Source organism: Caretta caretta, chromosome 15 (assembly GCF_965140235.1).
Source record: "Caretta caretta isolate rCarCar2 chromosome 15, rCarCar1.hap1, whole genome shotgun sequence".
NCBI lineage: Eukaryota > Metazoa > Chordata > Testudines > Cheloniidae > Caretta > Caretta caretta.
In genome coordinates this window covers 20229091-20246495 of record NC_134220.1, presented here as the reverse complement: position 1 = coordinate 20246495, position 17405 = coordinate 20229091, and the positions used below count along the sequence as shown (strand labels likewise).

The 17405-nt window shown below is 45.5% G+C and overlaps 1 protein-coding gene across 1 annotated transcript in view; it reads left to right on the top strand.

Annotated features, from left to right (window-relative positions):
• Window positions 1–17405, top strand: part of MMP17 (matrix metallopeptidase 17) — a 104959-nt gene that overhangs the window by 64465 nt on the left and 23089 nt on the right. Inside the window, exons 2-3 of the mRNA XM_048821657.2 lie at window positions 1933–2065; window positions 5504–5630. Of these exons, the coding sequence (XP_048677614.2) occupies window positions 1933–2065; window positions 5504–5630 (260 nt within the window). The remainder of the gene's footprint in view (window positions 1–1932; window positions 2066–5503; window positions 5631–17405) is intronic.

Genomic DNA, 17405 nt, shown 5'->3' with positions numbered 1-17405 from the left:
AGAGGGGACAGGCAATTTTCATGGACCATTCAGTTCTTGGTCTCTCTACTGATCTTGCCAATAACAGGGGAATTATAGCTGTAATGGAAAGCTCTTCATTAAGAGCCTGATGCAAAGCCCATTGGAGTCAATGGGGGACTTTCCATTGACTTTGGCTCAGGCTCTTGGGAATGTACGAAGACTCCCAAATTCATTTTGCATAGGTGACCAAAGAACCAACCACTTCTGATCAGGGGAAGAGCTGAACAAGTAGCCTAGACTTGAAAGGCTTCCTGTGCCATTATCAATGAGATATTATATTTTTAAAAGTTTTTTTTTTTTAGGTTCAAGTGTGTGTGTGTGTGTATGTATACACACACACACACACGCCATTAATCTCCTGGAAATGGCCATTTTTATGTCAAATTATTTTTGGCCTAAATCTGTTGAGCAGTTTCCCATTCTGTGGCTCTTGATGCCTCAGAAGAAAATTAAACCCTCCGTTTCTGTTTATAAACTGTGCTGCTCATATCTCACTTTGGGGGCATTCTTGTTCATGTTGCCTGTCAGCTGATTAGGAAAGTTAAACTGAAGTTCTTTCAGGATGGTTTCCCTGGAAGCTCGTTGTAATTTCGTATCTCCTTGAGTTTCCTCTATTTAAATTTAGGGCTCATCGTCTGGGGTGATTGCAGCTACTCTGAGAGCTGTCTGGAAATTTAGCTAATTGGTAATTATTTCATAAATTGCCGCCTGGTTCCTATTAAGGAACCTGATCCAACTCCTACTGAAGCCAGAAAGACTCCTATTGACTTTAATGAGAGTTGGGTTGGGCCCTAACTCAGATGATGAGAGAGAAAACCACGTGAGCCTCTAATCTCCTCTTTTCAGTGGAACCCACCAGCTTTGGTTTGCTTGAGTCTCAGTGAACCTCAGTGGCTGGTTTGCTTCTCATGATTTTAATAATTTGAGGTTCCAAAACTCATCACGAAACTCAGAACAAAACAATACAAACCCAAGTGAAGTGCATCGAATCCAAAAACACTGGGCTGTCTCCACCTGACCTGTGGCTCCCTCGCACCTCCCCACCTCCAGACACTTTGAGGGAGCCGATGAAGGCCCCTCTGCCCATCTTCAATCACTGGAGCCATGCCTTCTCCCCATCTGCAGTGTTTGGGGCACTAGCCTGCCACTCCCCAAACCCCAAAGATATCTTCCTTGGATGAACTGTCTGTTCCAGGTCCCAATGTTGCCTCTCCACTCTCCTAGGCTTGAGATGATCCCGGAGTTTCCTGGCTATCAGGCTGTGTTTTCTGGGATGTCTCAGGCCCAAGAATAGAATAAGTCAGTAACAAGAAGGCAGTAGCAAGTCTCAGTGGAGTAACTGAGGCCCTGTTGCTGAAGGCAGGGTGGGTAGGCAGGCAGAAGGTTTACCCTGAGGATATGTAGAAGAATGGGTCTACCTTGCCAATTCCAACACCACCCAAACACTGTAGAGGGGAGGGTGGGACCCCAGGGAACCTAACTCCTGCCCCAAAGTCAATACTATGTAGGGATGAAAAGCGGGTGAGTTCTATTCAGCTCCCTTAATTCTCAGCCAGTCTCCCCACAAACCGGTCTCTGCTAACAACCAACAGTCCAAAGGGAGACTAAAAGATAGCTACATAGGCCCATGTCTTTTAGCTGCTGTTGCCATGATGATCAAAGATCGCTTGCAGCCGGATGGGAAAATTAAATGTCAGCATTGGAATGCATGAAGGTCACTGGATTCCATTACTTAAGTAACGTATACAGATCCATTCTGACACATTCATTTGTTAACACGGACCACAAAGCTCAATGAGGAGCTCAGGTGTAGACATGTAAATGGGAAAGATGTCTCCATGCGGAACCGATGGGACCTTCAGACCCTGTCATTCTATCTTCTTTTATTTCCCCCTTCTCCTTGCTTTACAGGACTGGCTGACTAAATTTGGCTACCTGCCTCCTCCAGGCCCTGTCACAGGACAACTGCAGACCCAGGAAGAGCTTGCAAAAGCCATCACAGCCATGCAACAGTTTGGAGGCCTGGAAGCAACAGGGATACTAGGTCAGTGGGAAACGAGCACTTTCTTCTTCTGTTTCATTTTGATGATCAGCTGCAGAGATGTCTCTCAATAGGATTGGGGAGGGGGTGCGTTCTCCTATACCACTGAGCTGCAGAAGGATGACTGTGCTGGTCCCAGGAAGATCTAATGTGTGAGCAACAGCGTACGGCCCAGTTTGCAGTTATAAGGAGTAATTACATGGCTCAGGTGCTGTGTTGCCTTGCATTTTCAACAACCTGAGGCGGGCAGTTGTTTCACTAGGCCCACATGCCCATGGGGTTCTTATTGTGCTCAGAATAGCTCTTGATGCGTTTAAGAAAGGAGAGAGAGCATCAGAACTGCTGGGTTGGTTGGGTTTTTTTAATCATCGATTACATCATCCAACTGAGGGGAAAATAGCTAATTAATTGCCGAGATCCGTATGTTGAACTATTCTATTGTTATCCTTCCTTTTGACAAAGAGGGGTGGTGGAGAGATTGTTTATAAAAGATCGACTCACGGCTGTTCTTTTTGTCTTTTTCTCCGGCTCATTATACTTGTTTGCATTGAATTATTTTTGAAGACAGCTAGGTTTTTTGGCTTTTTGTCTCTGCTAAGCAAGCCAGAGCTATTGTCAGGCTGTCAGCCACAGCAGTTTTCAGCTGCAGAAGGATGGGGTTATGGCTGAACCACAGGGTTTAAGGGTTTGGGATTCTATTCCTGCAACTCTCTGCATGACTGGAGGCAAGTCCTTAACCTCTTTGCGCCTTGGTTTCCCTTTCTGTGACATTGGATTCATTAATGTTTGTGAGGTGAGAGCCTCAGAAGGAAGGAATTACAGAATTATGAAAGATTTACTGTTGCTTAGAAACTATGACACTGAGCACTCCTGTGTTATCCTAGCGTTCTTCCACCTCTTCAAAAAAGATAGTTGCTCTAGTTAAAAACATAACAAGTCAATTATTTTCTTACCTAATTTATTCCCACCCAAAGCAGTTCAGAGTCTTACTGTAAGGTTCACCACACCTGAGCCCTCAGACAGACTTCTCCCTGAGCTCCAAGGATGGGATCTAAGAAGCTGATCCAGCTGCTGTTGAAGTCCATGAAATGAGTCCCTTTGAGTTCAGTGGGAGTTGGGTCAGACCCCCGAAGTGCAGGTCTCTTCTTGGCCGGTTGTCCTCATGCACTGCTGTGGAGTTGTCCAACCCTTTGCAAGTCCAAGTTGGCTGAACCCCACTCTTGCAATGCTGGGACTGGGTCAAGTGCATTCCCATCCAGATGATTCAATGAGCCCCACAAGGAATTAGCAGTAGGTGAGCATCAAATGATTCCATGGTGAAGTTTGGTTGACATAAGCACACACAAGACCAGGGCTGGGATTTTTAAACTCGGTTCTGCTTTTCCGCTGAATCCATTTGCTTGGCCCTAACAAATTGTCTAAGTTGTTTTCTTTTTAAAAAGGAGGGGGAGAAAGTATCATCGTAACCCTCCTAAAGTTTCTTTGTCTCTCCCGGCCTGCCCACAAGCTACCTACTGTGGTGAGGTCAGTTTGCTTTCACTGCCATTTATTTAGGAGAGAGTTAGTGAGAACCTGCTAATTAGCAGGCTCTCCTTTGCCAAGTCCAGGCTGTGCCTTGGCAGCTCTTGGCAAGTCCCTTCTCTGAGCAGCTGCTTCCCATGTCACTTAAACAGCTCTCTGTCCACTTTCTTATCAGCTCATCACTGAGATGCTTGCTTTCCATTTTTAATTAAATACATGTAATTATCTTTCTTTCACATCTTATCAGAAACACCAAGAGGCCCAGGAGCAAGGTGGGTTTCTTGGTTTGGGGGTTTTTTGTGTGTGAAATTATAAGCATAGTTTAAAATGGACTTCACAGTCTTTTCCTTGTGAATTGGGGGTCTGTGTTTTGGGATTTTTGTTTTAAATAAAAATATATAATTTCCCATTTTTTAGAATAAAAGTGTAAGGCCAGATCTGTAAATTGGTGCATCCAGAGTCCTGCTGGTTGTGGAGCCGGCCCTTTACAATTTTATTCCATTCCTAATAAAGAAACGTACTAGTGAAGAAAAGAATATTAGCATCTTGCAAATCAGTTTCCAGTCTAACGCAACTATGGTATATTTGCATGCAAAGACTACCCTGCTTTGCCAGGGGAATGGTGGGAAATCCAGATTAAAGAAGAGACCAAGGGCATGTCTACACAAAGCCACAGCGTGCTCCACGGCGGTGTGATTTCTAAAATGCACTGAAGTGTCGCACACTAACTGGTCCACATAGACCGTGCAGGTGTCAACTAAAAGTTCTCTGGTGCACTTTAATGTAGAATACTGGGAAGAAATGTGCCATCCTCATTCTACCCTGGTGCCATTTGCCAAAGGGCGTGCATTGTGAACAGGGCACTAGGGACAACTAGGCTCTTGTCAGTTTCCTATTTCCCATCTTTTAAAATAGTACAAAGCCAGTGTTAGGGCCAGGCCTAACCCATGCATTCCAAGAGGCCTCCCATTCCCGATACTTCCTTGTACCTTGCTTGCTAACAACCTGGCTCCCCCTGTAGGTGATTCTTGGGAAAGAGAAACCGGCCCTGCAACAGCATTTTTGTTGCAGTTGTGTCATTTTGGAAAATGAGACTTTGTCCTTATTTTGGAACTTGTTAATGATTACTGCTATCCTAATGATTAAGGTGGGGTGGTTGGTTTTTTGGGGGGAGGAGGTTAATATCCATAGCATTATAGCAATGTAATCTGCTCCATGACTGGGAACATTCAATGTCAGCACACACAACTATTCCAGCGCGTGCGTGTGTGTGTAGGTGGAACGTGGCCTCAGCTGCATAGCTGATCCTAATCAACTATGAAGAACCTTGTTAATATCAGCAATCATCCTGCGAGACACATCCCCTCGTCTCTGCTGCCAGGCCGCGTACAGCACTGGATCGGTTGGTTGTGGGGTAGAAAATGGCACCCAGGGTTCCATAGAAGATGATTCATCAGTGCTATTTTCCACATATCGTTTCTTTAGGCAAGGGAGATATTTCCCAATCCCTAACCCAGCCCTGGTTGCTGGACATTCCCAAGCGTGTTAAAAGTTACAGTCCGGATCAATACAGTTTTAAAAGCCTACAGCTCTGTCAACAGCCCTGTGGTGAGCAGAGAGTGAATGCAAGTACCCGTGAGATGGAAGAACATTCCCTTCTAGGTCAGGGAGAGATTGAAATGGCTACAGGTGTGTTTTAAGGGGAGTGTTATCTCTGCTGCATTGCCACCATTTGCCTAATAAGCCCACTGCATTGCACGAAACCAAGGCGTCCATAATACTCATTCCCTCAGTGTCAGAAGGAAAGGAAATTAATATTTTTAACACCCAGTTTCACCTTCTGAAAGCGGAAACATTAGACCAATTTTCATCACAGTATTTCAAGGTTTTTTTTGTTTTGTTTTGTTCTTGGAAATCTAGATGAAGCTACGCTGCAATTAATGAAGACACCTCGTTGCTCTCTCCCTGATCTTGCTGAGTCAGAGACCAGGAAGAAGCGGCACGCTCAGGCCGTGACAAAGTGGAATAAGAGGAACTTATCTTGGAGGTAGGAATTCATCTTTCTCTATTTCTGTGTCACAATGAGGAATCGATCGTAGATCAAATAAGACTTGCAATGAGGTGGAACATGGCTGTGTTAAAATGTCTCCTTTCACGATCCCAGACCCCATCAAGCCAGGGTTTTAAATTATTCTTCGCACCTGCCCTAGTTGCAGTCTCGATTCCCAGCCCTACAGCAAACTGCAATAGCAAACCCACATCTGATAGCTCTGACCCACTGAAGTAGCTGGGTTTCTTTAGCCAAGTTGCAGCAGTTGAAGCTTATTTGTTTTGCATGCTATGGGTTCACAGCTTCCCTTTGTCAGACTCCACCAGGTTCAGACCCATGTGGATTCTCCTCCTGGTTGAGAGAGGAGGATGTATGAGCCTTTTTTGGACCCACAGATGATCTTTTCCCCCACCCCTTTCTCTCCCTTCCTTAAAAACTGTGTGTAACCCACACCTACTCAGTGTGACATTGTGTCTCCCTCAAGAGGTTGAGGAGCCTGCTATGGCCTTTGTTAATGGAGCCTTTTAGCTGAGGCAGTGTTTAGATCCAGAAGTTCCATGTTCGAGCTTTGCTGTTGATCACTCACCAAGGGGGCTTGATTTTACACGTATGGGATGCTCCTTACCTGTCTCCCCTGGTAGAGATTGGAAGCCTTGTGAGCTTTTTGGGACCCATGGATGATTTCTTTCTCTTTCCTCCCCCACCCACCTCCTCTTCTCTCCCTCCCTCAAAGACTATGGATCATGCTGACTGTTCTTCAAACCATGACTAAAGAAAGCTGGATGCTATTTTCCCTGCTCATTGACTTGGCTATAAGGGATTGCTGCAAAGTCAAACTGGCTGATCCTGCTATCCCAGAAACTCAAGCTCGCGGCTTGTAGGGAACTCCCTATTAATGAGCTCCAAGCTGAAAGGCCCCAAACCGGACGTAAACTTTGAGTTCACACGTATTAGTGTAACCACTAGCTCTCTGGAGGAAACCCATTCAATAATAATGAACCTTGACCCAGCTACTGCAGTTGACAGGTGTTGAAATGGTGACCTTAGGTGGAAAACTGCTTTATTTTTTTCAGCATTATCCAATGGGGATCTTATTTTGAGGGGTGATCTAAATAACTAGCATTCAGCTGTTAATTTCAGTATGAAAAACTCCTGGAGAGGCAGTGGACCTAAGTCAACCATTCAGTTGACTTGACCTGTCTGGCACGTGTCCATTTCAAATTCATTATGAGGTTTTGTGATGCGTCTGCAAAGGAGGCCATGAAAAAGGGGTCATTGGGTTTGTGTCTTGAAATGGTCTAACGGTGGTGGTATAAAACTCCCATCTCCTGACAACTGGGTTAGACTTTTTCTCCTTCTTCCGCTCCTTTCCAGTGTTCTGGCTTATGTTCAATGGGGTTGTGTTTTATATTTGGAGGTTACCTAAGCATGTGAGAAGCTATGGCCACGCAGAAATGATTATACAGTATTTATGTCCAACACTCAAGCCTTACAAATTTACAAACTGGCATTCAAATTTACCAGCCCAAGGACAAAATTCACTTGCTTGCCTTTACCATGATAACTGAATATAATGAAGAAATGCTCACGAAAGAAGAAATGGTGAGGCAGGATAAACAGGCCTGTAGAGTTGTGCGAGGCTGCCCCACAGCGGGGCCTTTGGACCCCCCAGAAGGGGGCATCTGATATAGTTTGTGATGATGGAAAAGCAAAGACATCAATTATAAAATGTGGAAACAAGATTTGAAGGTGATGCAGGTAAATCATGTCTCAATGTAATTTATTCTCTGGTTCTCTGTGCAGCCAAACCCAAGCAGTTAGAGGTCTCAGAATAATGGGATTGGTGCTGCATACAATTGTAGGTCCACACATATGTATCCTTCCAAGATATAGCCCACACGGTAAATTTCCAGCAGAATAAGACACACAACTCACCTTATACTCAACAAGCTTTCAGCTGGAAATGTAACCTTGCATAGTTACCAAGACACTCAGAAAGTGTAATGGGATCAAGCTGGGAATGAAATAAGTTTGGGATTTATTTCTGATTCTGTCTGTTGAAATGACTTAAAAAACAATATTACCTGGAGCCCTGCTTCCCACGGGATAGTTTGTGCTAATCGGGCAGGGGAACTGCAATGGCAGGGGAACTGCAATGCACAATCTTTCTTAAGACTTCTGGGGGTTGGTCTGTGGGGTAACAGTGCCCTCTGTTGGTGCTAGCCAAAGTTAATTTAAATGTCAATATGGCACAAGAGAGGATAATAAGGGTTCATCATAACTGATAGAAATTAGAGAAAGAAACAGCGTGTGTTGTCTGCTGCCAGTTTCCTGAAGGATATTCCCCCCCTGATTTTTGGCCTAAATGTTCCTGTGTTTAATATCATTTTATTACTTCCGGTATTACCTTATTGAATGACAACTCATATAGGGAGTTTCCATAAGGAACTGCTATTGTTGCACTCTTCCCATAATGTGTTACATTTCTATTGCACTTTGCGAGTTAGTTGTCAGTGATGAAAGGACTTGTACTAACTTAGAGGGACTATTTGGGCCCAAAGAGTTAAAGGTGTTAACACGACTCTGTTACTGTCTAGCATTAAGAAGGGTGAAACAAGGTTTGAGGCCTGGTATACACAGACCTTAGCCTGCTTAGTACCATGGCAAACACAGTGCTAAAGTTTGGAGATGTGTGGATTTGGATACATGAAAGAAAAGGAGTTAAAGCAAGTTTTAAAGCCCTTTAAAACTGAACGGGAATGATTATAGAAAACAAACTTAACCAGAACCTATCAACGTTCTTTTTAAAAAAGTTAGTCTTTTATTGGACAACCTTTCTTGGGGGGTGGGAGAAAGGGGCTAGTTTTGATACTTAGCTCTGAGATGTGAAGGATGATGTCATGACCCCTGGGTCTCAAACCCAGGCCCATAAGGCTGCTGAGAGCAGGCCCACTCCAACATGCCACCAAGCAGGCTGCTGAGACTAGCATACCTCAGATACATGAAACCTAGCCCCAGTGGAAGGCTCTGCCCCGAGGTTTGATTGGCAGAGTCCCAGAGTGGCTGATTAGCCCACCGGCCCTACTTAATCCAGCAGCAGGCACAGGAAACCGAACTGGGCTCCACCATGCTGTGAACTGTGTGTGTCCTTGACTTGATGTCCTGGCCTCGACCCGTGGTTCCCAGCCTCCAGTTTGTCACCTGCCTCTGGTTCCCCTGTGGTGGTTCTGATCTCCAGTTTGTCTGCTGCTTCTGACCTCCTGGTATCCTGACCCAGACGTCTCTTGACTCCTGTCTTGCAGCCTCTGGGTCTGGCTACCCACCATCCAGCCATGACAGATGGTCACTTTCTCTGCTTTTGACCAACAGAAAAGTGTGAGGGGAGAAGAGACAGGATAGTAAAGATGGGGAAATATGTTTTTTGTTGATATTCTTGAGGTTCTGGGTTGGCAGCTCAGCTGTGACAGCAGTTGCTCTGGGTTCTGGCTCATCTCCCGGTCTGGGACATCATCTGGCTGGGCTGGTCTCTCTGAGGCTGCGCAGAGCTGCATGGGCTGTCTCGTCTCATTGCACTGGTGCTGTGTGGTAAGCCAAAACAAAGAGAGAGCGAGAGACACACACACAGGACAGAAGGAAAAATAGTGGGGCAGAAAGGAACACACAAGGGAAGGGGAGACACAGAGCAGGATCTCTTGTGTCTGTGGCTGGAGTCTTTGCTGGTCCAGTGGTCATGGCCAAATGTCCCTGCTGAGGTCTGAGCTTCATGATAATGCAATGATTTCCGGGGTCCAAGGGCAAAAGGCAAAGTCCCTGAAGTGGTGGGGAGGCTTGACAGCCTTCCTCCTCCTCCAGAAATCCCCCAGTTAGTCTATGTGCCCCCTACTGAAAGAGAGGTGATGGGTGGAATAGTCCATCCTTTCCTTATTTGGCCTACCTAGGAGGTCTAATTTTCAATGCACCAGTTTTGGTTCATTGATTTCCAACCCCACGCTTCTCTTCATAGATTCCAAGGCTAGAGGAGATCATTGTGATCATCCGCTCTAAGCAGAATGTTCTTTCTTTTGTTTCCTAGGCATGATTTTCACACAGTCCTTCTGTTATATCTGCAGGCCTTTTTGTTTGGACTCATTCTGTTTTTCTGTCTCCCTTTTGCACCTTCTCCCTTCAACATTTATCGTGATGTGTTACTGGGAACATTTTGTAAACTTTTATTCACTTTTCCACAGTTGAGTTCACAATTAGGGTAAATTTGTATGCCTAGTTCTTTCAAGAGGACTCTGAAATCCCCAACACGGGTATAATGCTGTGCACTTTGACAGCATCTTGTATTGAGGAACTCATGACACTTCAGAAGTATCCATTAATTAATCCTCAAACACTCCTGTGAGGTAGGCATTATTATCCCTATTAAACAGATGGGGAGACTGAGTCCTGAACAGGGAATTGACTTGACCAAAGTGGCACAGCTGGGAATCAAATCCAGGCGTGCTGCCTCCTGGTCTCCCTGCTCAGCGCTGACCTTGCCTCCCTCTGGCTGTCAGTGATGACAAAACCATGGTGTTAAAACTTAATAAATGATGTGTGGCCCTGATTTTTATCCTCCTCTAAATACATAATCTCCACCTCCTATTAGCAGACAGCTATCCCAGGCGGTGCAGTTCTGAGGGAATGTTGCACTTTTGGACTAATTAAAAGTTATTTTTTAAATTAAATTTTAAATATATTAAAATAGTTCTCCATGTCCACTGAAGGTAGGACTTGCTTCATCTGCAGCAAGGGAGATTTAGGTTACATATTAGGAAAAACTTTCTAACTACAAGGGTAGTTAAGATCTGGAATAGGGTTGTGGAATCCACATCACTGGAGGTTTTTAAGAACAGGTCGGACAAACACCAGTCAGGGAGGGTCAAGTTTGCTTGGTACTGCCTCAGCGCAGGGGGCTGGACTTGATGGCCTCTTGAGGTCCCTTCCAGCCCTGCATTTCTATGATTCTGCTCAGCTTTGGCTTCCTGTTCCAGGGGGACACCCAAGGAGAGCAGTAATCACCCAGAAACACACTATCTGTTGCTTCTTCCTCTTTAAATATAGGGCACCTGACAGCAAAGAAAAGCTGCCAAAGCCCAGATCTATAAATTTACCAGGCTTTATCCCACAGTAGCTGAAATGTCACCCCTGTGCTGAACTTATCCGATCTTTACGTAAGGAGAAGTCCCAGGCTCTGCATCATCAAAGCCTTGCAATCAAGATGCCTCTGAGCCAGAGCTATGACATCAACAGGAAAGCAGGGGACACGTCACAGTGAGAAAAACGCAAAGAGCCCCCCTGGGTAACCAGAGTTTGTGCCGAATCATAGAATATTAGGGTAGGAAGAGACCTCCGGAGGTCATCTAGTCCAATCCTCTGCTCAAAGCAGGACCAACACCAACTAAATAAACATCTTAGGAAGGGCTGGGTTAGGCTTTGATCACTTTCTGATCAAGCAAGAGTGGAAAGAAGTGGCGCTTGTGGGCTTCTTTTTCTGAGAGATGATTAAACTGGTGGAAATGATCAAAGCCCCAAGTCTTCACGCTGCTCCGTGGTGCTCTGCACAGGGGCAAGGGCTAAGCCATGGGCTAAGCCAAGGGCTAAGCCAAGGGCTAAGCCAGTCTAATCCGTGCTAAATGTATGAAAAGAGACAGTTTTGCCAGGATTTGGGAGCATGTTATTTAGGGGGGAGAGCTGGGGGAACGGGGTGTTCACTCTTAAAATTCAAAATGAAATAGGATTCTCGTCTTCAGAATATCGCCGTGACCTTTCACCTCTAACGGTATCTGCCCCAGTTGCTGCTAGCAAATGGTAGTCTGGGACTTTTGGAGCCCCATAGTTCAGAATTCTTTGCATGCAATTGAGTGCACACACCAGGGTGCATAGCCTGCACAGGCTCACCCGGTTGCATGTGCAGATGGCCATTTAGGCATGTAACTGGTGACTTGCATGCACCGAGCAGAGACGAGGGATGGAAAGCCAACTGAGAGAAATGACTTTCTGAGAGAGGTGTGAAAGGAGGAGAGGGAGGCAGCTCATTGCATGAAGAGGCTGTGCCAGGAACAAGGGGCAACCTAAAACATCATAGACTTGCCCAGGAAGCAGGACATAATGGGGCAGGAGATGGGGAGGAGGGAAGCGATGCCATCCAATGGGAAATAGAACAAGTGTGAGAGAGACTGGAACCTGGAGCAGGGCTGGTCCAGCAGGGTCTGTATCAGTTTGGTGCAGCAGTAAAAGAAAGAAAAGCAGGCACTGGAAGTAAACAAGGCTTGGCTTGTGATGTTCTGCCCAAAGGAGGAGTCTGCCAGGTAAAAGCCCCACCCCCACTGTCTCTCTCACACACCTGCCCCTCCTGCCCCCAGCTCATGTCTCCATCAATAGCAGCTGTTGCTTCTCTTCTTTTCTCTCTAACTGTGCTGGTCTCCTTTAATGCACTTAATTCAAAATCTCCTCTCTCTGCTGGGCCAGAGGCACAATCGAAGGAAACCGCTACAAGCCCAGCAGCACAGTCCATTAACGTGCTACTTGCTCTCCTGAGTCTTCCTTGTTTTCTCATCCTGGCGTCGCTGGCCGAGGTTTGAGCAAGCGCTGAACAGCTGCTGATTTTGCTGCAGCCGCAGTGAGGCACTTTCCAAGGGACGTGCAGATGCGTAAGCCAGCTGCTCTGAAGTACCAAAGAGAAAGGTGAGGCAGATGCCCGCAAGCTGGAGTGAGTGCTCAGAGGCTGCAGTGCATTCTAGACATCGCACACCACGGGCAGCCCCTACGCAGCCTATCACTGCACGGTCTGAACCCCGCAGAGCAGAGAGTAAGCGCCTCCCATGGATGGGACTTCTGCTGCAGGTGCTGTAACTTACAAGGAGAAAGATCAGCTCCTGTGGCATGCTTGTTTGGTCTGTGGGATGGCAGTGAGTGAATGCTGGGACAGGGTTTTCAAAGAGCTGTAGTTCAAGTACAAACCCAAATCTCTCTTGGTTTCATCCAGCACAGCTCCTCCTTTCTCAGGATGAATACAGGATGGCTTGCCTGGGAAAGAGGCTGTGATGTTTTATTTTACCAGCATCTTTTCCCTAGAATCAGTTCTCTCCCGGGCTGCTGCTCGTCCTGGAGCCGGAGGGTGCTTTCTGGTCATCTGTTTGTATTAAAAAGAAAATAACAAAAGTGACCCAGGGATGATGCGAGGCTGAAATCACTAACCTTTGTGAAGGGCTGTGAGATCCTGGGTTGAAAAGCGCTATGGAAGCGCAAAATATTGATAGCAGTAGTTTGCTGCACCGTTGTGAAATACATTGTGTTTACCTCTCTGAACGCCGATCGCCCAGCCAACGACCAGGTAGACCACAGTGGAACGAATGTGGCTTGTCGTGCTGCTCTTGCTAAGATCCAGAACTCCTGGGGCATTGTACGCTCTACTGAGCATGACCTCTGGGCAGCTGGGAAAGAGTCATTTTCTAGTCTCAGGCTATGAGCATATACATTCTCAATTTACAAAAAAAAAACCAACCCACCCAGAATCAATGCTTGTTTATCAGGCAATCCATAGTCTGTTATGTTTGGTGGTTATGAACATTTAATTTATTTCTCTCTAGCTTCGGAGTTGCCCAACATGAAGGAGTGTTTCATTAAACAGGAATTGATTTTTCATACCACACTAATACTTTTTCCCTTTTGCCTTCATATGAAAAAAAGAACCCAGACACCAAAATAATTATTAGAATTGACACCTTCTGAGCTCAGGCAGAAATGTCAGTCACATTTGGATCTGTTTATTAACTGACTTAGAAATGGAATGACTAAGGGATGGGCTAGCTGTGGCGATTTGTAATGGGCTGTGGTGCTCTTCAGCTGTAGGTTGCTGGTTCGATTCTGGTCCATGCTAGTAGCTCTTAGCAGTCTTTAGACTGAGAGGACTGTCTGCTGATCCTTGTGAAATGAGTTTGTTGTGTCAGGCTGGCTCTGAGTGGATGTGTCTGCAGCACACTGGCTGTCACCACAGCAACTTGGTGTGAGCTGGCAGTATCATCAGAGAGGTGAGAAACACAGCATAGCCAAGGCCTATAAAAGTGACTAGTGATTTGGGGTATCCAACTTGAAACACCCTAAAGAAGCCTGATTGTGCCACAGTGCTGAGTACCCAACCTCTGAAAATCAGGCCCTTTCGTTTGTCTCAAGTGAGGCATCCCTGAACGCCTGGTCGCTTCCGAAAATCTTGGTGAGTGGGCATTGAACCTGTGCCTGTCGGTGGACATACCTTGTCATCCTGGAGGAATGTGGGCTGCAGATGGAAGCGGCTACAGCCCCTCTGCGTGACTTCCCCAATCTAGCCTCCTCATCTTATATTGTCCTTGGATCATTGTCTCTAATCTCTCCCCACCCCCAGTACCCATTTCTAAGGAGGGTTGGAGATAGGTCAGAGCCCCTTCAGGGTTATTCAGTTGAATCGACAACGTACTAGTGAATAAATGCAGATGACCGTGCCTACAAGAGCTTGTCAACACTGCGTAGCCTTGGCTGGTATAGCTGTGCCAGCAGGGCTCCCTAGTAGAGATCCTGCATACGCTGGCAGAGAGAACTCCTTTGCCAGCATGGCTGTACTGTCTCCCCGAATGACTTTTCCTATGCCAACGGAAGCACTCTTCTATTAGCATAGTTGTGTCTACAGGGGTTTGGGGTTTTTTTTGCTGATACAGATATGTCAGCTAGGGGTTGTAATTCTTCAGTGGAGGTCCTGGCAGTTTCCATGATGTATCCCCCATATGAATAGGTATGACAGGAGTTGCCTGACATGCACATTAGGATGCTACATAGTTGTAAGGCAGGAGGCGAACTCAGATCTTGTGCTGATTGTGACAGTGAAAGAAAGCCTGGCAAACGGATAATGAGAGGGAAAGCAAGCCATCAGCTGAATGAAGGGATGAATATTTACCACAGAGCCCATTCAAAATTAAGTCATGGCAAATGAATTTTTAAATTGGATTCTTAGAGTTGAGTACAAATGGATAATCTCCTAGTTCCAGAGCCTGTGGATCCAGAAGCTAAGGGATTGACCTGCATTGCCCAAAGTGAAATAGTGTAAGAGTTTGCAATGACCTAGCCCTGGCTATACTGTATAAGCTCTAGGCTCATAGTGTTGGAATGATATTTGTCCCAGCTGTTGTTCCATTTGGTTACAATTTTAGTTTGCTTCTCATGTCCCCAGGTGTAGTATCCCATTTGTATTTAGCATCGCTTGTCTCCTGTCCTGTACGCTTACTTTACTGTCACACATCACAAGGCATTTCTGTGTGGTGGCTTTCGGCTTGAAGGACTGTCAAGAGGCTGTTACTGGCAAGAATCCTAATAAAATACAGCATGTTTAGAGGAGGCAAACCTATTCCCTGACTGGTTTGTTTTAAATTGGTGTGTAATGGCACATGTCTGTAAGGTCCCTTTTCATTCCTCTGACCCCCATGAGAATATACAATATTTTTTCTGTATGACAGCAGTAGCAAAGGAAACCAGAAGATTGCCCTGCTGTAAAAGTAGCAGTGGATAATAAAACGGTCATTCCGCAAGGAATCCCCACCAGTTCATGAAGAAAATCACATTGTTAATGAATCACTAACCCTAATAATTAGAGGGGCCATGTGGTTAGTGAAGAGGGGCACTGGACTGGGAATCAGGAGACCGGGGTTCTAGTTCTGCTGCTAGCCTGCTGTGTGACCATGAGCAAGTCACTTCACTGCGCTCTGCTTCAGTTTCTCCTCCTACTGTTTGTCAGGCAAATTTTTCAAAAGAGCCTAAGTGACTTAGGTGCTTTTGAAAATGATACTTAGGCTCCTAAGGCATATAGGCATTTAGGAAAATGTTACCCATCTCGTCTTTTAGATGTTAAGTTCTTCAGGAACTGTCATTGACATTCCCACTGACTTACATGGAGCAGCTTGCAGAACTGGGATATGTGTAAGGTTCTTGGGTCAGTATGTGTACGTGTAACAGGGCGGTCTGCCCCTTTAAGGGCCAAGGGGTCTGGGACCCACTGGCTCTGTTTGATTATTAAAACCCAACTGGGACGGGTCAGGTGATGCCTATAAATTGAGGAGCGAGCTCAGCCAGAGGGGGAATGGCAGGAGGGAAGTTATCCGCTGAATCATGCTTGGGAAGTGTTTTCTTTTCACTGGCGCTTGATCAGATAGTACTGTGGAACATCACATTGATATTTGACAAAAGTCTCCGTCTAATCACATTCAGACAATTAGCACAACTTCTGCAATCAGATTGTGCACTGAATTGAAAACCTGACACACAACCCCATGGGAAATAAAGGTGGCTATGAATAAAGGATCTAGGATGGTTCACATATGCCTGCTGCATGCTAAAAAGATACGGGTCAGATCAAAGGGTGCTTGTTTGGGTGCTGTTAACTTAGGGGGTGGAATAACTAAGAGTAAACCTAGCTCTTAGACTGGGCTTTTCATCCATAGTTCTCAAAGTGCTTTACAAAGGAGTCCGTATTGTTATCTGTATTTTACAGATGGGGAAACTGAGGTACAGGGAGGGGAAATGACTTGCCCAGGGAGGCTAGTGGCAGAGCCAGGAAGGGAGTCCAGTACTTCTGAGTCCCAATCTAATGCCCTATCCACTAGATTACACTACCTCCATCACTATGGCATTTTAATCTCTAATAACGTGTGTCTGCGCATAGTTATTTATTCAACTCCCATTGAAAGTGAGAGGGGACTAACTAGGCCAATGGTCTGCTGCAGAAAAGAAAACCCCCGTGTCCTTTCCTAACTGGATGAAGGAATAGCTGGAATTCACACAATCTCGCCAGTTTTTCATGGTTCCACCAACGTACTGTAAATTGGTGAGTGATCAATTGTTCACCGTCCCAGCCCCTAGGGTTTGGAACCTGCTCTCCCTAGGTAGCTGTCCCTGTCAGCCTCTTCCCACTATTAGCAACAGTCTGAAAACACATCATCTCTTCTATTCATAAGTTATACCATGCCCATCACGGCAGGATCTTTGTTAGAGGTGAATTTTAATCTTACCTGTGTTTTAATAGTGGATGCAATTCTTTGAGCTGTCTTTATACAAGAGCTCAGGCTAGAGGATCATGATGATCCCTTCTGGCTTGAAAAATCTATGATTCTATGAATATTAAATGTTTGGGCAGCTCCCTGGGTGCCTTGGTTGGTGTGCTGGTACCCTAGAGATAAAATCACCATTATTATTGAAGGGCAGAACTTGTCAAAACATTTCCAGCAGAATGATTTTCCCTTGGACGATGCTGGTTCAATGAAACTTTTGCGCAAAGTATCAATGTAAATTAAATTTGACCCCAGAAAATAGAGACATCTTGTTTCAATAAGATCAAAGCGTTTCGTTTCAACTTCATCATTTCAGCTTTTATATTTTGTTAAATTCATTGTATTCTAATTATTTTTTATTTTGGTTTTGCAGGAAATTTCAGAATTTCCACTTTTGTTCTGATTTGGGATGAAAGGAAATTTTGAAATGTTCTGCACAACCGAAATGTTGAGTTTGACCAGCTCTACCGAGACCGCTCTGTGAAACACTGCCCCTTGCAGAGTAGTATTCATTCTTGTATTTTCCATAGGATGTATCTACTGGGGGGGTGGGGAGTGGTGGGGGGACACAAATTCACACAAAGTTTCCCGGGTCTGACGTTCCACCAAGTGGAGGGCAGAGGTGGGAGAACCAACAATAGAGTACTGTGTATGTCAGTGGTTGCCAAGCTATGCC